The following is a 22,468-nucleotide window of genomic DNA, read 5'->3' as shown; positions in this document are numbered from 1 at the left end:
AGTGAGCGCCCTTCCGAGCACCCTGCCCTGAGTGAGACTTCTGCTCACGACTCGGTGACATCCACCCCCCGCTCGTGGCTGATGTGCCGCTCATGACACTGGCTCCGTGGTCCCTCCCTTAGGACTGGGTCTGGGGTGAGAATTTTTGAGCGGTACAGGGTCGCTACACTACAGTTCCACCTGGAGCACTGGCCTGGTCCAGGGGTGACAGCAAACCCTGCAGACAAGGCAGTTTACATTAACCCAGCAAAACGCTGGCCACGGGGAGTCACAGCCACTCACTCCGGCAGTCGGATGCCGTAGGACTGACTCCTGCTGGTTTGGAACCAGTGTCTAACAAACCCTCCACGTTCGCCTGTTGGATTCCTGTCCAGACCCTTCCTGACATCCCTGCCTAATTGGACCCAGAACTCCAGCGCGGCCAGGGCTTCGGACGGGCGGGCTGGGGGATGATGCGCTCGCTCAGGGCCCAGGTTCCTGGGACACCATTGGCCCAAAGGGGAGGGGCACCTGCCAGGGGGGCCCCTCACCGCTTTCCCCAACGGCCGCAGCTCAGGGCCCAGGAGAGGTCCCCAGAACACTGCATGCCCAGCCCCCCGGGTAGGGCCCCCTCCATTGACAGAGTTTTGCAGCACTTTTATTTGTTTGTTTATTTATTTACTTAATTATTATTATCATCACCCAAGGACATTTTTGCATTTATCTTCAGATAGAGCAGGAGGGAAAAAGGGAGGAAGAGAGAGAAACATCGATGTGAGAGAGACACATCAACTGGTTGCCACCCACACTACTGCAACCGAGGTACATGCCCCTAGCAGGAACCGAACCCGGGTCTCTCTGGACCGCGGGCCGATGCTCTGACCGCTGAGCCAAACCAGCCAGGGCTTGCGGCACTTTTAAAAAAGCATTTTCTTCCTGGGGTGCTCGCTGTCTCTGGTTGAGGGGTGGTGCTCCTCCAGGTTTAGCTCCAGCTCCAGGCCCAGTAGGTAGAAGGATCTGGGCCATGGGGGTGTGAAGCCTGGGGATGGGTGTTGGAGCAGTCACAGGGGGTGTCCGTCCCTTTGGGGGAGCTCCTCCTGAGAGGCAGGGGCACTCGCTGAATTCTGGCAATGCCGGAGTGAGCCCAGGCAGCCCAAGGGCTCAACCTCGCTTTTCTCTGTGCTCAGTATCGGGACGAAGGCGGTTGTGTCTGATGTTCATTTATTAAGGTCACCATGGCGCAGTACCGAGGCTGTGAACCAACGAAAGTCACCCCGAAAAACTCTGCTGCTCTCAGTGCACACACGACGAGCCTGAACGCGCAGCACACTGCTGCTGCTTCCTGCACGGGGTGTGTGGGGACACGTGGGGACGTGAAGGGTGACAGCCTGAACCCAACCTTCAGCTCAGCCCCTTGCTGGAGGGAGGCACTGTCACTGCGCTCTGTTCACTAGACACGGCCAGGGAGCGGCGGCCGGGGTCTCGCTGGTGCACAGGGACAGGGAACCCCGCCTTGGTGACGGGGCAGCGCCACGGCCCAGGGAGCAGGGTGGCCTGGCCCGCTGCGGAAAGCCCTCAGCACAAGCAGCTGTCTGCAGATCACACCTGCAAGGTCGGCGGGGTTCAGATGAAGAGCAGTCTGCCACAAGCTGTGGGGTGTCCAGAAACCCTCAGACCTGCAGGTGAAGAGGCCGCCCCTTCACCCCGAACAGAGGAAAGTGCTCAGGTCCTCTGCAAACGGAGGACTGCGACCCAGCCTGGGGACGGACACGGGGTCTGCACCCCCTCCGCAGCCCTCCTGTCAGCACAGCGGGTCACACGGAGGACGCTGTCTTGTCTAAGAAGGGCGCTCCCCTCCCCCTCAGGCGCCCACACCCGGGGGCCCAGTACCAGCAAGGCCCTGCAAGCCACTGGTGAAAGTTACAATTCTTGTAGCACATTTAACAATTTTAAAAACAGGTGAAATTAGTTTTTACATTTTATTTAACCCAAAATATCCCATATTTTCATCCTCAATGTAAATATGATTAATGACAGATTTGACTTTTTTGTATGAAGGCTTCGAGGTACACTGGGTCGCACCTCTCCATCCGGGCCAGCCCCGCCCACTCCCCACGCTCAGGCCACAGGTGGCTGGTGACGGTCTCACCCAGACCCCTCCTGACAGGCTGTCCCCAATTCTGAGGTGTGGCTCTGACGACCAGTCCCAGGGAGGGTGGGTGCTCCGGTGCAGAGGTGACATGGGCACATGCTCCCTGCGTCCAGATGTCAGTGGGACACCTGTCCCTACCAGCTGCCCATCTCGCTGTCCCTGAAAAGCCAGCCAGTTGTTGGCTTGAGTCCTGACTAATCACCGTGACAGCAGCAGGGAGCCAGCTAGACACCCCACCCGCCCTGAGCCCACAAAAGGCCCAGGGCCGAGAGGGCCCGCAGGCCACCCGAGCAGCTCTGTGGTCCACAAGCGCACAGCTCCGTTACCCCCTGTCCAGAGCACAGGGTTCTGGGTAGCAGGGTTAGCCCTTTCGATGTCAACCCTGGAGAACAGTCACTTTAGAATGGACCCTGTGACAATACGACCCCGGGACCCACACCCAGGAACCAGGCCCTCAGGCACTAACCCGGAAGCAGCCTGGGAGGCTGGCCATGGGCGAGAAGAGGCCAAGAAAATCCCGTGGCGGTGGGTCAAGGACCCCTACAAGAGCGGAGAGAAGTGGACAAACAGCCTCGGGCAGACGGAGCGCCCCGGGCGCTGGGCAGCGGCTCTGGAGCCAGGTGTTTCCTGGCCTGTGCCAGTGAGCGGCTGTGGTTCGGGCGTTCTGGGGGGAAGGGTCTGAAACGAGGCCTCGGCAAGGCCTTGGCAGGTGAGCACTGCGTGAAGACGGGGAGCCAGGCCTCAGTCCGGGTCAGCAGGGAAGCCGCCTGGCCTCGCTCCGAGTGTGGGGACTCATCCTGACACCTGCCCATCCTTGGAGATGGCGCCGCTATAATGGATAGTGCAGGTGTCAGGGAAAACACCACCACGCCAAGGACCAGGTCAAGGTCACCCTAGTTCTCTAAGCTGTGCTTTGGAGGTTATCAGGCGGGTGAGGAACGGGGAGATGGAGAACCCTCAGGCCTCCACCTAAGAACCCAGACTTCTACAGGGAGCCCGCTGCACACATTCAGGTGGGAACAGTGTGGGCCCACTTTTTGGCGGGAGGGGTCTGCTGCCCACCTGCCTCCCTGGTAACCAGTCATCGGAAGGAGGGGCAGGAAGGCTGGCCACGGAGGACGCCTGACGAGATGGCTTTGCTGTCTAGTGTGGTCACTGCTGTCTAGTGTGGTCTGTCCACCAGACACTGGACAGCTGGCAACGACGAACATTGATCAAGCAGAGATTTCTCCAGCCGAGAACCTGCGTCATGTCCTGCCAGCCCCTGGGAGGAGGCCACAGCAGGAATGGGGACCCATCTTGGCTCGAATATTTAGTAATATTTAGGGCAGGTATCACGTTACCATTTCAGTCCTGCAGAGATTTCATTGGAAAATTAAGTGATATCAAAGAAATAATAAGCCCTGGCTCAGTGGTTAGAGCATCGGCCCGTGGACCAGAGTCCCAGGTTCGGTTCCCGCGAAGGGCACGTACCTTGGCTGCAGTTCGTCCCCGGCCCTGGTTGGGGTTGTGTGGGTGGCAACCCCTCGATGTGTCTCTCTCACATCGATGTTTCTCTCTCCCTCTTCCCCCCTCTCTCCCTCTGGCTCTGTCGGAAGATAAATGCAAAAATGTCCTCGGGTGAGGATAAAAAAAAAAGAAATAATAGAAAGATAAAAAATAAAAAAGCCAGATGAGAAGATACCAGCTCAGTTTGGGTTTGAGTATAATTTATACTAAGCCAGTAAAATTAAGCCTTTTTTCACAGAAACAAGATACATTATTTTATAAGAAAAACAACATTTTGGTTAAAAAACAATTTACAACAAAAGAACACCTCCGGGTGGGCACTCCTGAGCTCACAGAGGCTGGCAGCAGGAAGGACCATGGGCCACCACGGCCGAGAGGAGGCTTTGTCCTCAATCCTGGGTCCCACTGGCCTCCCCGGCCAGCCCGGGCCACCTCCGTCTCACGTGTAAATGTCTGAGACCTCAGCCTCGAGGGGACAGTTGTGGGGTGAGGTCAGCAAGTGTGGGCTGCCTGTGAACTCAGCGAGTCTGCCCCAGGCTTTGCTCACAGTCGCCCTCCCCACCCAGGCAGGCCTCACTATGGACAGACAGACGGACTGCAGCCTCTCTGGAGACCACGTAGGAGGAGGAGCGGGAGGGCGGAGCTCCGCAGGAATCACCTGGCTCCCAGCACCTCCCACAGAGCAGTCAACCTGGAGACCGCGCTAGGCTCGGAGCCAGGAGACCCCCAGCGCGATCGCTCCTCTTTGGAAGACTGAGGGGCAAAGATCTGTAAGGTGATGTCTCTCAGAGATGGTACAGAAACGGTGAGAAGTGTCCCCAGGCTGGCCCTCCAGGAGCGCTCCTGGCTGTGGGTACATTTCCTAACCCAGCTCTAACAAGAATCCGACCCACACCACGCGGACGGCTGCAGACTGGAAGCAAGAACACTGGGCAGGGTCACGCTGTTTCATTCCAGGGCCTGGGAGGCTGTGCCTGGAGGAAACGTGCCAGGCTTGGCGAGGCTGCGGGGCTCAGAGGAGAGGGTGCCCCTCCATGAGTGGCCGCCTGGGGCCACTCCTGAGCATGTTCGGAGTGGGCCTGGGACCTGGCTCCTGCTGGGAGCTGACCGTGCCCCTTGCCAGGTCACGCCGAGGGCAACACACTTCCCCAGAGGCCCCCGACCTGCTCTCTAGTCACCCAGAAAAATCGATCACGCTCGTTCCAGACCCAGGGAGACGTCTTCGCACAGCCTGGGCCTGGGCACCTGCTCAGCGGTCAGGAGGGCCAACCTGCCCTGCGCCTCTCAGGGACTCCCAGCCCCAACCCCGACGGCCTCCACCCAGTCACCGAGGCTGCTTTCGAGGCCGACTCGGGTGGGGGTGGCGAGGCCTCTGCGTGTCGGCCTCTTTCAAGGGACCCGCTGGCCCAGAACCAACGTTCCTTTCGACAGGCAGCCACACGTGGAAGAATGGACTTATATCTGCATAATTACACGCACAGTACAAACTTTTTAAAAGACCCGGAGTGTGTGTGTGCGCTGTCCTTCCGAACGAGCTGCCCACCCAGCGCGCAGGGCCCACAGCCGACCCGGTGCCCAGGAAGGGCAGGTGCTCCTGGCGGGGGTCTGAGCAGGTCGGGCGGAGGGCGGGCGCAATGGGGCTGTTTCGGTAGCTTGGAGCTGAAGGCAGGAACCACGCTTCCGACAGGAGGATCCTGGAGTCGCGGAGAGGAGGTGGCCCACCTGGAGGACAGGCAGCTGGCTGGGAGCTTCCCGCAGGACACGACAAACCACTCCCTCCTCCCTCCCTCCAGGACGGCTCACTGTCCTGCCACGAAGCTCCGGGGGCGGGCGGGAGCCTCAGGCCGACAACCTCCTCAGCAGCTCCAAAGCCTTCAGCAAAGAGCTCTCCCAGGAAAAGCGCTCCTGCAGCAGCCGGCCAGGGCCCCAGGGCCCCGCCACTGGCTGGGGGCGGGCAGAGTGTGGGGCGCCCCGGTCAGCCTGTCTCGTGAAGCAGGCCCGCTCCACGCTGCCTGAAGTCAGCCATCGTCCTTCCCGCACGGGACTCGCACAGAGCAGGGTCACAGGGAACGCCCCCGCCTCCCTGCGCAGAACAAACATTCCACTTACTGCTTCTAATCACGAGCAGCGGCATCCGGAACAGGAGGCGGCGATTCCCGTGTCCGCTTGTCCCGTGAACACGAACAGGCCTTGAGGTTTACAGCGTGGGAAGTGCTTCCTTTCGGCTCAGATGTTACAAAGCTCAGATGTCGAAGTGACTACTGAAAATTACCCATGTGTCATTCATTCACACATTTATTCAGTGTCAGTACAGAGGGCCGCCCCACAGCCCTTCAGAACGTCAGGGACCAGTAAGTCTCTCCTGGGACAGTGAGACCGGACAGCGACAAACCAAGGCAGGAAACAGAAACATGGTTACCTTAAGGTTACAAAGTAACAATACTGATCTTAAAGCTCCATTCATTATTGTAACCGGGAAGAACTTAATTTACCAACATTTCATGTTAGGAAGGCTCTTTGTGAAATTTATTCAAGTTGTTAAGAAATTAGATGAAAACATAAAAAAGGAAACATATAAATTTTACTTTTGATTTTCACTAAAAGTAAATGTTCATACAATTGTATACAGTGTCACCTAACATAACAATCTTTCATAAACGTAGGTATACAAAAATGAAAAATGCAAAAATTTTTCTTTTACACTTTTAAATTGAGAGACAGTGATTTAACGGTGACCCAAACTTTATGTAACAGATGCAGCAACGGATCAAGTCGATACCAGTGGGCCGTTTCCCTGCACGAGGGGCATGTTCACGTGTGTGACCTGGGCTCTGGGTTCGAGGGGAACAGCTGAATACGAGTGCTTGTCTCCTCGGCCCAGGACTTCAGTTCCCCAGACTGCGGAGCCTGTGGCGACAGGTGTGCCGCTGGTCCCGAGGTTACCCCACAGGCCCCAGGCTACTCACAGGCACTAGAAGCTCCCGGCTGAGGAAGAAAATCCCCACGGGGGACAGGCCAGGCACAAGGAGACAATCACAACCAGAGGACAACTGCTTCCCGGGGCTCACCTACACGCCGAGCTCCCCAGCCAAGCCCTCACGCATCTTTCCTGCAAAACCCGAAGCCAAACTCTACTCCCGGCCCTTCCTCGGTCAGTCAGCTATGCAAACGGGCATCCGGGTTCCCAGCCCTCCCGACCCTGTGGCTTCTCCCTCACCCTCTGAGCTTCCTCAACAAAGATCACATCTCCGTCCCGGGAAGAGGGGAGAACCTTGTCCACAGGCACGGCCACCGACTCCAGTGCACAGGGAACACTGACAATTCTTACAAGTTCAAGGTGTGCCCTGGAAGAGGATGAGGGAGAAGTGGCCACAGCAGGTGCTCCTCCGGCGCCTGACCGCCCTGGGTGACCATCTCTGCCGCGGCTTGTTTGTTTGCCGCTCTCGGCCACTCTCCCAGCCCGAGGCGTTCACCCTTCGCCCGAGCCAATGGCTCACAGGAGAACACTCCGAGAATGCCAGAAGGTTCACTCAGCACAAAGACGGCATTAAGATTCTTACTCACTATTTGTCTGAGTAAATCTAGAACCTGAAGTGACTGGTTATTTTAAAAGCGGCTGCCTTTTAAGATACACACTTGCTTTTAGAAGGCGAGGCTTTCCACAGGCTGCTCTCCGCCCAGCCCTGTGCCCTGCAATGGGGTTCGAGCTGCCTCGAGGCCTGGCCCTGGCCACGGCTCCTCCCTCTGCCCCCGCTCTTCACTGCTTCCCTGCAGACCCAGCTGTGCTGACCGGGCAGCAACGGCCTCCCCTCGCCCATGGCTCTTACTGTAACGGGAGGTGAGAAAAGACATTTCTGCTCAAGATAATGTTCAAGCTGAAAACTCTGAAAAATCTCAATAAGGAAGCTCAAAGCTGAGAGAAAAAACTCTGAAAACACTCCCCAGACGTCTTAGTGCCTTGTCCCCCCAGGTCAGGATGAGCCGGCCCTCCTGCCCCTGCTGTGCCCCCAGGCCGGGGAGCCAGCACTGGGCAGGTCCAGGCAGGGAGGAGCTGCCCGCCCGGTGCAGCGCTTGTCCTCCAGCTGCGGCAGCTAGTCCTGGTCTCGGAGAGCACCTCGCACTCCGTCCTCCTGACTGCAGGAGCAGCACTCTGCTGGCTGTCGAAGAAAGGGGCAGGCGTCAGAGGGGCGGAGGGTGGGGCGAGCCTGGGCCTCCCCAGCACCTGACACCCAGCAGAGGCCCCAGGCACAGGCCCACACAGACAGACAGACAGGACACGCATACCAGCAGAAACTAGAAGAACAAGACTGTGACCAAGCCCCACATCCCAAACTGACAGGCCCGGGAGGGGGCGAGGGGTGGAGGAGGGTACCGTGGGCTCCTGTGGGCACATTTCAGAGCTCGATTTTAAGGGAATAGTAACATCCTCCTCTTGCCCCCTCCCCCCCCACTGTCTCTTAGGTAAGTCACCAGTCAGTGCACCAGGGCAGCCCCTCCTTCCCTGAAGCCCGTGCCACTGAGGATGCTGAAGGGCAGGGAGAACCGGAGAGCGCCCAGGGCCAATGAGGGTCATGCAGAAAGCAGGGCGAGAGAACCCTCCCATAAGGGTCACTGACGGGGCAGCCGCTCTGCACTTGGGCCAAAGACAAAGTCCTGACTGTTGAAACTGCGAACTCAATGCCTAAGAAGCCTTTGCAACTGAGCTTCTAAATCTAGGTAGGTACGTAAAATTGCACATGGAGGGCTGGTTCCTAATCTCTCCAGCTGACAGCTGCCAAAGTTGAACCAGGCCACAGGCCGCTGTCCTGCTACCTTACAGCATTAACATTTAGGGACAAAGGGCCAGTCTAAAGGTGGGAGACAGGACATTAACATTCCCGTGGGCAGTGCATCACCTGGCGAGGGCACCAGGAAGGCCCCATCCTCACAGGGGACAGACACACTGCATCAGGCAGCAGGAGGGCGCGGTGGGGCACGGGCCTGGGGGCAGGCGGGCCTTCCCGGGAGGCCGCACAGAGTGCAGAGCTGCCGCCCACCAGGGCCTTCTGAGGCAGAGAACTGAACGCCTAGGTCTTCTCTGGCTGAATCACATTCACTACTCAAACCGGCGTACATGATCAGTATCGCTACATTTAATTACAAAAGTGTGCAAAACAAAACAAACCTAAATGACCAAAATAAGTTAACAAACAAGATAATCATCATCTTGACACAGAACACAGAGCTCAAAGAACCATTCCACCCACTGCAACTCCTCCGAAGCTGATTAGGATCGTGAGGACGCAGGACAAATACCGCCATCTCCCGTGGGAGCAGCAGGTCTCGTGCAGAGGGCGCCGAGCCCAGGGGGAGGTGCTGCGATGGAAGCCCGAGGGCCAGGCCAGCACCAGCGTCCCCAGAACGTCCCGAAGGACTGCCGTCTGACAGCAAGAAAAGGGGGGCGCCCTGCACGTGGGCTTCCCCTCTGGTGTGAGAACCAAACCTGGACTGAGGGGTCTGTCAGTCTGCACAGAACAAGGCTGAGAAAGCTGCCTGGGCCTACAGTCATGTGCCTTTCTGACCAAAAACCCTCAAGAAACAAAAGCAAAACAAAACCCACCCCCCAAAACAAAAGAAAATAAAACCTCCTTTTCCTTGTTGGAGAAAAACACAAGCAAAGAGCACTGGACAGAAAAGGTCTTGGCTCTCGTGACAAGAGGCACTTCTGACACCAGCTGCGGGCGACCTCCGCCCGCGGTTCCCGGGACCCGTCGGGCTTGAGGAACGTGGGGTTTGATTTAGTGCACAGAATCTCAATCAAAGTGGTACAAACTGCTTCTTTGAAAAAAGATGTTTATTAAACAATTTTAATTGTCATAAAATGACTAAAATGGGTTTTAAAAATTAAGGCTCTTCTCTTTCTGTGGATTGCCAGAACAATGTAAAAATAATATCAATCAACCCTGCTGAATGCTTTGTTCCTCAAGTTAGATTTCAAAGATTCCTAAACATTTTATGATTAAGATAAAAAACTGGACTGTAAATGACGATCAATGGCCGTCCATACTGAACACACACTCTGATCAGGTGTACAATATTCTAATTGAGTAGTTAAGCAAAAATACTCCAGTTAAAGCAGAATTTTAATTTTAGCTTTTTAAGTCATTGTTTCCCCACACTGTCATGATTTTCCTAAAATCGAAATGGTCTAAGACAGGAACGCTAGCCTTGGGGCTCTACATACTCCCAGGAGGGTGACTGACTCGGCTGGCAATTAGTTTGATTATACTTTTTAAACGTCCTAAGGTGAATTATCAAATGATTCAGAATTACATGGCATGCAGTATCCAAAAGTATGGCTCTGATGCATTTAGATTTACATTAAGAATAAGTGTCATTCATTCATTGTACACCCACCCCTCCCACGAGAAAAGATCACTACCTACTCAAGTTCTCAGTCTGGTGCAGCGTTAAGGATTCAAACTTACCACTTTCCCAGGCCTTCCCCATGTGCAAACAAATCCCTCCTGACAAGCAGTGACTACACAGTCTTCAAGAAAAATCAACACAGTCAGTCTTTCGTGTGCTATCTTTTTGCAGATGAGAGGCTCTAATAAGGGAACGTCTTCCATCCGAGGACACAGGGGTGTCCCCAGGGTTTTGGCTGGGTCTGTTTTGGTTTTGGTGACGAGGTTCAGTTTGTCGCTGCTCTTGCTAGAGATGTGTCCCATGCTATGGTTTCGCTTGTGATCTTTCTCGTGGTGCCGGTCCTTCCGGTCGTGTAGGGAGAGTGTGGCGAATTTGCTGACCCCAGACGCAATGGCCCCGTCGGCAACACTGCTTTTGCTGCCGGCGTTGGAGACGGTGGAATGTGGGAGGCTGTTGGACCGTGGCAGAGGGGGGGGTGCAGAGCTGCCGGGCGTCGTGACGCTGTTCCCAGTGCTCCCGGATGGAGGGCTCGTGGCGTTCATGACATTTGTGTGTGTCCGTGCCCTCGAGAGGGGTTGGTGAGGGAAGAGGATGTCTTCCGTGAGGTCCCACAAGCAGAGCTGCGTGTCCTGGCCTACAGAGCCGAACCGATACGTAACACTGACAGGGCGGCTCTCCGTGGAGTTCCGTTTGGACAGCCTGGACTGGGTACTGTTTGCTCGGTCTCTGCCAAAATGGAGCAGGTCCTGGAAGTCCTCGTCACTGCCACTGAACTCCATAGGGTCACTTTCTTCCACACTTGTGGTGTAGGGATCAAATGCCACCACGCTGACCCAGGACTTGTGTCCATGGCCTCGCGCTATCACTCGGCCATCTACAAAAGACCAGACGGTCACCAGGTCATCCTCTCCCCCCGTCACGATGTACTTGCCGTCTGGGCTCCAGCACACGCACAGCAAGCCTCCAAAGTAGCTTTTCATGGTGCCGTGCAGCTCCACAGAGTCAAAGTTGAACACCCGCAGAAACCCGTCCTGGCTCACGCACGCCAAGAACTTGCCATCTGGGGAGAAAGCAAACTCGTTGAGGGCCCCCTCGCCCACCGTCCACTTGAGGAGAGGGTTCCTCGTGGATTTGCTCTTGCAAGTGTGCACGGCGAAGCTCTCGCCCTGCTTCAGAAGCTGGTAGTGGGGGGCTGTGGTGCCACAAGTGTGCTCCACATTATACAGGTACATGTTCCCACTCGAATGGGCTACTAGGAAAAGGCTTTCCGAACCGGGAACCCATCTGACACAGGTTACTCGTGACTTGTCTATTAGTCTCTGTGAAGACAAAGGAGAACACGTTATCACAATGGGAAGCTTAGCGGTCTGGTTCCAGTAAGAAGCCGGCAGCTGCCCGGTGACGAGAGACGGGCCGTCCGCACCACTGTCCCATGGCCGGCCAGGCCAGCGAAGAGCGTTCTGGCCGCTTGCATGACTTTCTAGAACTGCACTTGGTGTGACGCCACTGGCCTTCACTGAGGCGCCGGGACACTGGAGGGGCAGCCCTGAGAATGTGTCCCTTCTTCCGCGAGGAGGGTCTGGATCTACACAGCCTCCTCTGTGAGCCCCCCAGAGAACCTCGAGGTGCTGGTCTTGCGTTCTGTCATCACTGCCAGCCATGTGCAGACTGCACCTGCGCCTGCTTGGGCTGCACCCAGTGGGGAGACCCCTGCCTGCAGCGCCCAGGCTGCGACACACACCCCAGGCCCCACTGGGCCCCGAGCAGACTGCCTCCTCAGACCTGCTGTCCTGTGCGCCCTTCCGGGCAACCCTGCCTCCTTCCTCGGGAACAAGGTGGTGTCTAAAGCACCAGACAGTGACTAACTCGGGAATGTGGCCCGATCACCACCACTCCACCAACTGCTGTAACAGCACAGACTGACAGAGTCTCGCCTCTAGAACCAAAGAACAAAAAGCCAAAAGCAGAATCACCCGAAAGCACGGCAGCTTCCACAGGTGCCCTGCCCCAAATCACATCAGCAGAAACCACCCAGAACCCCCACGCTCCCCTCGGACACTCCCACTGCCAACACCCTCTGCTGCGCCACCCAGCAACCAGCGCCTTCCCCTCACTGGCGGGGCCGGACCGCGCCGAGAGCGGGTTTGCCCTGCCTGCTGTGTGCTGCACTTTTACAGAAAATGAAAAACCCACGTTTTTTCAAAGCGATAAGTGAACCATGCGAGCTGTTATGTAAAGTTAGACCCCAAGGTAAGTGTCCAAGCAGTCCCCAGCTGGGGAGAAGTGGGGCCGACACTTCCCAGCACGCAGGCCCCGGACTTGGGAACGAGTTAGGCAAACGGTACTCAGCAGCAGGGGTCACTGTTTGTCACTCTGCAGTGTCACAGCCACAGGATGGCAGGCTGGCCCCGTCAATGAAAGAGACGAGGCAGCGGCCTTGGGAGGGAGCCCACGTTCTCACCCCCTGCCTTTTCCCTGCTGCCTGTGACCGACTCTACCAGGCACTGACTGTGTGGACGCTGACAGCCTCAGAGCCCAGAGCTGCTCGGGCAGGGTTCCCACGAGGCTGCCACCATTTCTTCCACACTCTGTTGTCCTCACCAGGCCCAGGCTGCCCCACTAATACTGATCCCACAAAGTGACTGGCCTGCTAGCCCACTGTCTGAGGGTCGCCATGCTCACACCCCATGGTGGCCGGGTCAGGCTGCCCAGCACCTCCCATGTCACCACATCTAGGTCACACCTGTTTTCCCGAGAACACACCCCCGTCACTCCACCACACATGCACCATTTTAAGGACAGACACAGACAATTCTAGCACTATGGTTATGAGAAAATTTTACTTTTGGCTTAAAGAAACACAACACAATTCCATTAGAATTTGAAACTGTAATACTGTCAAGAACAGCAGCACTCTGCAGTACTGAGGCGCGAGGAATAATCGCAGCACCGTCACTAAAGCCTGTACTACCGGGAAGACAAAGCACAGAGAACGGCTGTCCACGTCACGAAGGTGCACGGCGACCACTGGAAGTGGACACGTGGCTGCACCTCACAGACAAAACCAGGGCCCACACTCGTGTCCTGCAGGCACCTGTGAGCACACCCCTGCATTTGTGCACTGGGTGCACCCCTTTAAGCAATTGCCAAACCCAAATATAAAAGGAACGTGTGTCCAGCTCTACATGTAAAGGGTGTCCCCTGCTCGGTTGTGTGCTCAAACACAGGGACACGTATGTGTCACCTGGAGGTACCTGGGTCTCACGCAGATTAGAGCGCATGGCAGCCATAGTTGGACAGCAGCACTGATGTCAACCAGAGGACCTACTGTGCGTGCTCTGCATATGCTCTTTTTTTTCTTTTTTTTTTTTAATCCTCACCCGAGGATATTTTTCCACTTTTTTGCACAGATAGAGTGGGAGGGAGAGAGAGGAAGGGAGAGAGAGATAGAGAAACATCGACGTGAAGGGGCACATCGAGTGGCTGCCACCCACACAACCAACCAGGGCCGGGGACAAACTGCAACCGAAGTACGTGCCCTTAGCGGGAACCGAACCCGGGTCTCTCCGGACCGCAGGCGGACGCTCCAACTGCTGAGCCAAACCGGCCAGGGCTGCATGTGCTCTTTAATCCTTACAATAACCTTGGCAAGGCCAGCTTTCATTTTCTGAATGGACAACACACTCCTAGTCACAGGCAGTGTCCGTACAAAGCCTCACTCCCGCCAGCCCGGCCTGCTAGCAGTTCTGAGCTGCTCTGCTGTCCAGGATCTGTGCGTGGACAAGGGCAGGAATGCACTGCCCTCATTCCCCCCGCCCAGAGCACACCGTGCACGGCCTGCACCTGCTCTCTCACCCAGGGGCTTGCGCCCCTCTGTCTGCACTGGCACGGAGACAGCTCCTTCGTTCCCGTCTCCCGCTGCAGAGTGTGCAACTACACAAATAAACTGTAGTTTCAGAGTCCCCAACAGACAGACACGGATGTGCAATAAATAGCCTTGTACACATGCAGTTCTCACATGTATGAATACACCTGCAGGGTGAAGTTCCAGTGAATAGCTGGGTCACAAGGTATATGCACTTATAATTTTTATAGACGTTGCCAAGTCACTTCCCATGGAGGACACAATTCCATTCCCATCAACAGTGTCAGTAGGAGTGTCCATTTCCCCATGGGAAGGTAGGCATCACTGCCGTGTTACCTACCAGGAAACAGGCTCAGAGAGGTCAGAAAACGTGCCTAAAGTCCTCCTGTTCACTCACCCACTTACACATAGTTGGCCTCTCATATCCAAGGGGTCTACCAACAACAGATCGAAAATAACTGAAAAAAGGTTACGGTGGCCCGCAGTGGGGGCTGCTGCGTCCACACTGAACACGACAGGCTTCTTGCCACCATTCCCTGAACAGTCCATATAACAACTACTTACACAGCACTTACACTGTTAGCTGTTACGAGTGACCTAGAGACGATGTAGTCTACGGGAGGATGTGCGCGGGTCACTCACCAGTACGACACCACTTAGGGGGTGCTGGAGCGCCCGCGGAGTTTGGTACCGGGGGTCCTGGACCCAGGGCCGAGGGCCGAGCACATGCCAGGCACGGACACAGCAGTGATTAGACAGACGTGCCTTCCTGCAGGGACCTACCTTCAAGTGGGATGAGAAGGCAGATCTGCCGGAAGTGAGTGCTGCAGAGAACAAGCCTCGGGGTGGGCAGGGAGGGGACTGCGGTGATTTCCATCTCAAACGGAAGGGCCCGGAAAGGCCTCTCTGTGGCGGTAAGGGCAGCCAGCCTGGAGGGAAAGGATGGCAGGGGGCAGGCTGAGAGGACATGGGGAAAAGCGTCCCCACGCAGGAAACAGCACCTACAAGGACGGTGAGGCGGGAACAAGCAGGCACTGGACATCCCAGAGAGACCAAGGGACCAGTGGCGGGCGGGGAGACTGGCCAGAGGAATATGCATCTGTTTTGGCTGGAGCACCTGGGCAGGGGCATCGTGAACTGGGACTCGGGGCCATCAAGCCCCAGGCCAAGGGGCTCAGGCTGTGACCCTGAGGTCCCAGAACTTAAATGTGACATAAGTGAACTGTACTGTGAGTGTCAATACAGTGGGTTCTGAAGACCAGAAATTATGAAACCAGAGAATTCCTATGTTTACACTCATTATACTGCATGTTGAAACAACATTTTGGATATACTGGTTTAAACAAACTCTTACTCTCATCTACTTCTTACTGATTTACTGTGCTGTGGCCACTAGGAAAGTCAGACTTGCCTTGACAGCTGACACCCTATTCACAGACAGTGCTGCTGCAGACGTGGGGCCGAGGTTCCTGGGAAGGGAGAAGTCAGATAACGTAGGTCCCCACAGTCGCACAGAATAGATGGGTGGGTGGGAAGGAACCAGTTAGGAGGCCATGGCAATTATCCCCAGACATGAAACCTGAGCAGTGCTGGGTGGCAGCCTGGGCTGTGCACACGGATCAGGTTGGGTGGAGCAGGCGGTGGGAGGTGAGGGGGTGCGTGAGGAGTCCTTGGTTCTGATCTGAGTGACTGGGAAGGCAGTGAGAGAAAAGAATGGGGAGCAGGGGGTGACTAGCCAGAAGAAATCCAAGTGTTCTCGCCTAGTAGGCAGCTAAGGAAAACGAGTGGAAGACAAGGAACAGTGGGAGCCAGATCTGTGATATCCTAAGAGCTCCAAGGAAGAAGGTGTAACAAGAAAGAAAAGGAGTATGAAACTCTGTAAAACTCTACTTACAAGGGCAGGACAAAAATCAGGGAAGCAGAGGGAAAGCAGAGAAAGCAGAGAAGCGACCCACAAGTCCATGAGGAGGGGGTGGGGCCGAGGGGCCAGGACCTCTGCTCTGGGCATCAAAATCTCCCTAGATCAGGTGACAGGTTAGGGGACAGGATCTGAGGCTCGGAGAGGAAGTGCTCGGGCAGGCAGGGCAGGGCAGCAGGCCTGGAGAGCAGGAAGAGAGCCAGGGAGGGATCAGAGGAGAGAAGCAGAGGGGAGGGAGGGAACAGAGCACGGAGGAGGGACAAGGTGCAGGGAGGGGCTGGGGGAGCAGCAGGGGAGACTGAGCAGTTAAGAAGGTCTCTGTGAGGTCACAGGCATAGCCACTGGGCTTTCCAGCAAAGAGAGTCAAATTGCAAAATGTTGCCAGGCCTGTTTTTGTAACCACTTTCATAAAAACAAAAAATGAAACTGGGATATTTCTGTATTGAGACCTACCCTTTCATGGGATCCCACACCCATGCCTCTCCCGGGTCTTACCCGGGGCCCCCACGCTCCCTATCTGAATGCCTAAGAAATGCCCCACTTCTGGCATCGGTCCCATGGACACGCACGACTACACTACATCACTGATGGCTGTAACAGACAGGCTCTGCGCACTGCGCAGCACCAGTACAAAGGGGGCGAGAACACAAGCCAGGCTGCCGACGCGTTCGAGCCTCACTGCTAAACGGAGCTCCCGGAGCACTTTTCCATGACGGCAGCGTGACAACTAGGAAAACGTGATTTTGGGGGAGTGGGTATGCATTTTTAAATGCAGATATTAACTTATAACAAAAATAGTAAAACAAACAATTCAGAAAGCACAGCAGCTGCTGGCAAAGCCACCAGGCAGCCCGGGAGCTGCAGCAGCGGCTCCCCTCAGGAGGTGCTAGGAAGGGCCACTTCCCAGCCAAGGACAAGAGGGTCAGACGTCATTTTATCAATGTGAAAACTGTAAGGAGACCGTTATGTGTTCATTTTTCCTTTGATTAAAAAAAGCAACAACAAAACGTACAGATGCACAGAACCGCTCTTCTGTGAGAACTGGAGGAATGCTGCGCGGCCAAGGCTGGGTCTGCCCCCGCCCCCGCCCCCGCCCCCGCCACGGGGCGCCGGTGCAGGAGGAGCCTCAGCTGGTGGGGTGAGTCTGCAGCCTTGGGTGCCAACAGGGCCTCCTCAGGGCCCTTCAGCTGGACTTGGTCTAAAGAGCCTACCCAACATGCTGGCCCTGGCCTCGAACCTGTGACAAGGAGAAAGTCAACAACTGAGGGTCTCATGACACGTCAGTCATGAAAGAAGCCAAGATGACAAGTTCTTCTTAGATTTTACATCTAACCCTATAATGAAAAGACACTTGAAAATCTTTTGAAGTTATCATTCCATGGCTACAACCCTGAAATTAGACAAGCAAGGCTAAGTTTAGCATCACTCAGAAACTGTCCCTATAATTCCTCCTCCCCAATACATCATAACCACTAGTAATAAAAGTGAACCCCTTACCCCTTGGGGTGCTTCACACAGGCCGAATGCTGACGGGGCGACTCTCCTTTCTAGGGCGCTCTTACTGCCAAGGTAGGCTCCACGGTCTGGGAGCTTATCGGACGTGCCCAAATACTCCCAGCAGAGGCCCAGCAGACACCTTCAACACACGAGTGCTACAGACAGAAACCTGAGACCCACTCTGAGAGCGGGATCTGAGGCTGGCGCTCCCCAGAGGAGGCCAGAAAGGACCAGGTACTTCCTTCCTCCCGGACTGGCTCAGGTCCAGCAGCCGGGGTCTCCAGTGTGACCACGACGGCCAGGAGCGCCAGCACTTGCCTCTGCGAACTGAACTGAACAGGTCAGGGGCCAGACCGGGAGGGGAAGGCCGCCTGCATCTCTGATGACAGGGTGACTCAGCCTTACAAAGAGGAAGTGATAGTGAGCACGGGGAGTCACAGGTGATGCTCCCCCTCTTCCTGGTGCTCTTGTGTCCTAGTGTGTCTATAGAGGCTTTTAAAATTTTTTAATTCATGGAAAAAAAATTACCTTTTACGATGTACTTGATTCCCACATAGAATTTTTCATCTACCCTTATCAGGTGGATTTCTGGAACTTACAATTCCACGCCATCCACTCACCCAAGCACGAGCTGTATTTTCATGTACCAGGCACCTCCAGGAAGGAGGCGAGATCAGAATCATCAGAATCACCACCACTGGGCGTGCGCCCCATACGTGTGAGGGCCGAGAGGCGCTCTGGGAGGGAAACACACACCACAGTGCGATAAGCAGCCCACCCTCGGCCTCGAGCACGTGGGTCCTCGGCCTGGTGCTACCTTTTCATCCTGAAAAATTATTTCTGTTTCTCCTTCAAAATGCCAGTATCTTACCTCCCAAGATGTTCCTTCCAACTCCCAGTGAAAGAAACACTCTGGTTTTCCCTCTACCTGGAACTTGACCGAGCACCCTCCAGGGATCGTCCTTAAAACCTCACCCGCACTTCTCTGGCGGGCTCGGTCCTCACCCTTTCCCAGCCCCGGAGCAGAGCTACAGGGACAGGCCCGCTGCAGCGAGCAGTCAGGGGTAGGGCTGGCGTCTGAACCCGAGGCCTTGGCCTCAAGGCTCCATGTTCTGAGCCGCTGGGCTGAGTCTGCAAGTTCGCAGTAACAAGCTGACTGGTTTTGAGAGCTCCTCTGGAGACAGCACGAGGTGATGGCCAGAACCTCAGAGTACAGCCAGGGCTTGGTCCAGGCACCATTCCTGGACTTACTGTGTTTTCTCCACAGGCCTTTCTTCTAATCTCAGGGACGGGCAACTCCCAGATTTTCACCTCTGGTTTTGAGCTCCAGAGTGATGTATGCAACCACCTACTGTCCTCTTAGGTTTAATAAGCACAGAGGGAACTGTGATCTCTCTCCCTCCAGTCTCCAGTACCCACTCCTTCCCAGTTTTACCTAGTGCGTTAAAGTGATCGTCAGGACCCCACAATTTGCTCCTCCCTCCCCGATTCAGTCTCCAAGAAGCAGCCAGGGTCATTTCCAAAATCGCCATCTGACCACCTCGTGTTCCTGCTCCCTTCGAGGGGAAACCCCAGTTCCGGCGAAGACACAGACCTGGGCCAGACCCCAAGTGGCATGGCCCTCAGTTCACACCAGCCTCTCCAGGTACACTGCCCTCTCTCAGTTCTCTCGGCCCCAAGTTCTTCCCTACCCCTGGGCCTGAACCTGCTCCCCTTCCCGCAGGAACGCTCTGCCTCCAGTTCCTTCCCTGGTTGGCCTCCTTTCCGTGCAAGGCTCAGATTAAAGCACACCACTTCCTTCGAGGTGTCCTCTGCCTCCCTGTTTAAAGTAGGCCTCTGTGTTTCTCTGTCACAGGCCCACTGCCTCCTCTTACATCACAGTCACCATTTGCCGCGCACGCGTGTGTGTGCGTGTGTGTGTGTGGTGCAGGGCAGGGGTTATCTGCCGCTGCAGACCCTGTGCCAGGCACGTGGTAGGTGATCAAGGTCTGTGGAATGAAACAGTGGCCACACCTCTAGTCCAAGCCCTCAGCTCTCACCTGGACAGTCACTAGAGCCTCCTCACTGGTCTTGCTACCTTCATTCTCTCTTTCTTCATTCCAATCCTTCCACAAGTGCTGACAAGAGCTCTAAAAAAACACATTTGATCCTGTCACTCCCTTGAGTAAAAGCCCAAAGCTTCCCCCACAGCCTCCAGCAGTGTCACATGCACATCTGCCAGCAGGTCACAGAGGGCGTTTCCAGTCTAGGTGCAGTTTCTCTGCCCTGCTTGGCCTCCTGCCACCTGAGGCCCACATGCCGTGCCTTGGCCCCACTGGTTCTGTGCTGTTCCTCCAGCTCTAAAGGCCTTTCTCACCCTCCTCTAACTCCTCTGCATCTTTCAAGACCCAGATATCAAATGTCACCTTCTGGGAGCCTTCTCGGACTTCTCCCACCGAGCCTCACTTTTGATTTGACGTCACGGTGTCTGCTACATCCTGAAGAAAGGAGCTCGCACAGACCCCCAGCACTTGCTCATGACGCTGCTGAGCGCCTGGCCCAGCACACTTCCATCTTATCTTGCTAGAGTGAGAGCTCCCGGGAGGACAGGGCCCGCCCACCCTGCGACCACACTGCAGGGCTCACAGGCCACGCCCAGTAAGAGCCTGAGGAATGAACCTCTGCTTCCCGCTCTAACACCAAGGCGCACCTGAGCAGACAATCACTTACCTTCTCTTTGACAAGTTCCTCATCTGCAACATGGGACAGCTGCCCACACCCCTGGACAGAGGGACCATCTAAAAGCACGAAGCCCCCTGACTCTCATCCCCACGCCAGCCCACTCCTGGCACTCTGAGAAACACGCCTCTGACGACCCTCGCTCTTAGCCAGCCTGACCAAAGCCTGATGAAATGTCATCCGCACAGCCAAAGAACTTCCTTACTGTGAAGGACAATCCACTTCAGTCTCAAGTCAAAATGCCAAGTTGGCATTATACCATCCACAGTCCCAGCTTATGAACAGCTGTTTTTCAAATAAAATGTAGGGCATGAGGTGAGCCATGTGTAGACCACTAAGAGCAAGGAGGTGCTTTCTAGCCTGCGACTTCCAGGTGTCCAGAGTGACAGACGGGTCTGACTGATGCATCTGCGGGCTCTCAGGGCTCCGAGACTCAGGGACCTGTGGTCTCCGGCTCCCACCTGCCCCCAGTGATGACACACAAACCCTCTTGTTCTCTAAGTGGCATTCTGTGCCATCCTCGGCCAGAGCAGCCTCCCAATCTAGTTTCCCAACAGCCCTCACATGGTTCCAACCCCTCCCTCTCGGTAGCACGCCCTACCTCAGCACGACCAGAACCCCGCAGTGAGTCCACATCCGCGATTTCTACTGACAGTGCAGAGAAGGCTGGTGGTAGGACTCCATCTCCCCACCAAAAACATGTATCATCCAGCTAACTTAGAAGTCACTTCCTCAGATGATACTAATAAAATATCTAGGTAAATAGAATAATTTTCTGCTTAAACTTTTTGAACGGAAAATAGAATTAAATCCTTTTCCTCTAGTTTTTCGATGCAGATGGCAGATTTGTTTCCAGTCAACCTCGATGAGACCAGAAGAGGAGATGGCGTGGTCCAATGACCTCACCAGATCCGCGGCCGAGTCACACAGGAGCACTTGGACGGATACTAGGTACACATGGGCAGCACACATCATAAGGAATGGAGAAGAATCTAACAATTTGTCAAGTTGAATATTCTTCCCCAAACAAAATTATTTCTTAAAAACCAGAATCTATAACGTGCTCCTGTTCCAAGGTAACAGCATTAAAATCATGCACAGTGTGAACCCACTGCCCTCCTGTGAAGAAGGCTTCCACAGGACTGCCCCGACAGATCAGGGCTGAGGGCACACCAAGGCTGGGCCCAGGACTCGGACCTCGGCGAGCCTACACCACCGTTCCCATGGCCAGGAGAGTCGTGCTGAAACAGGAGGGAGAAATCAAACATGTAACAGCATTTCCTGGGGCTGAAAAGCCACTCCGACAGCTTTCACAAATATAACCTATTTGGCAACTTGGACTTGCCACGTTTCACGGCCTTGATGTGTTCCTCAAAGGACAGCTCCGATGTCTCAGGCTCCTTCCAGAATGAAACTGAAGACGCTACAACCCCAGTACATACTACAACACTGGCAAAAGCTCTGTCGTGTGATCCAATTTTAAGTGCCAGGATTTCTCTCTGTGTCAAAGGTGACTTAACAGCAAATATTTTCAAAGCAAGAGACCTGCTCCTCAGCCAAAGGCCTGTCAAACACACACGCGAGCTTTAAGTGCGGTGTAAGCCACCCAAGAGAGTGTCACTGAGTTCACTGGTCTGCACAGAACTGTCTGGTGAGGGAACAAAGTCTGGAATTCTTTATGTTCTTATTTAAATTATAAATACCAAGTCAGAGTCTCACCCCTACCTCCATGACAGCAGAGTTTTAAAGCACTTGCTAGAGACCTGAGCATGCTGCACAAAAACACATAGAACAGTTCCCCAGGGAAGAACAGGTAGAGGCAACACGTTCATTCAGCACATGTAAACGTGGGTAATACTAGGTAGGACAGCCGAGAGAACGAGAAATGGGCTCAGCTCAAAAGTGTACAATAAGGCCCACTCCCCTTGGTAAGGACATATAAATTCTTAAAGGGATTCTTAACAGCTAAGGCAGGGTGCTACTTACTTCCTCATTAAATAGTTTGCTAGTTTCTTTTTTGATTGGGTCTATAAGCTGGACTTGGCCTGCGGAAAAGCCCACTAGGAGAGAGACACTTTCTGCTGTGGCTGTTAGGTGGTTGAAGTCATGACAAGTAGGCTGTGTTCCTTTGTATATCCTTTTATCTATTGGTTTACTCAAGTCAGCAGCCTGGAGGAGAAAGAGAAAAATACACACAGTAAACAGCACATTGAGATGAGAAATCTAAGTTACACTATTTTATACTCCACTATGATGTTCAATCTTAAAAGCAAAGTTATTTAAAATACTTTTTCATATTTTAGCATTTTATCAAAGCACTTTCACATACCTCAGCAGATTTGACATTGTTAGACTATCCATACAATGTTTATAACTGTTACTTTCACAACTTATTCTTCTTCAAATATATGTAACTAAGATT

The 22,468-nt window shown here is 54.7% G+C and overlaps 1 protein-coding gene across 14 annotated transcripts in view; it reads right to left on the bottom strand.

Annotated features, from left to right (window-relative positions):
- Window positions 1–59: 59 nt before the first annotated feature.
- WDR20 (WD repeat domain 20) overlaps window positions 60–22,468 on the bottom strand; it is a 75,891-nt gene continuing 53,482 nt past the window's right edge. For 6 of the 14 annotated variants that reach the window (XM_036253073.1, XM_036253094.1, XM_036253110.1 and 3 more), the window contains 3 exons: window positions 22,033–22,215; window positions 10,108–11,367; window positions 6,280–7,797 (listed from right to left, as the gene is read on the bottom strand). In XM_036253073.1, the coding sequence (XP_036108966.1) occupies window positions 7,732–7,797; window positions 10,108–11,367; window positions 22,033–22,215 (1,509 nt within the window). In that variant the 3' untranslated portion in view covers window positions 6,280–7,731. Of the gene's footprint in view, window positions 218–6,279; window positions 7,798–8,872; window positions 11,368–19,367; window positions 19,458–22,032; window positions 22,216–22,468 lie in introns of those variants that run through there. The other 8 variants (XM_036253065.1, XM_036253126.1, XM_036253137.1 and 5 more) reach the window with 6 other exon arrangements.

This window comes from Molossus molossus, unplaced genomic scaffold (assembly GCF_014108415.1).
Source record: "Molossus molossus isolate mMolMol1 unplaced genomic scaffold, mMolMol1.p scaffold_m16_p_1, whole genome shotgun sequence".
NCBI classification, from domain to species: domain Eukaryota; kingdom Metazoa; phylum Chordata; class Mammalia; order Chiroptera; family Molossidae; genus Molossus; species Molossus molossus.
The sequence above is the reverse complement of the archived record's forward strand: the minus strand, read 5'-3'. Positions and strand labels throughout refer to the sequence as shown.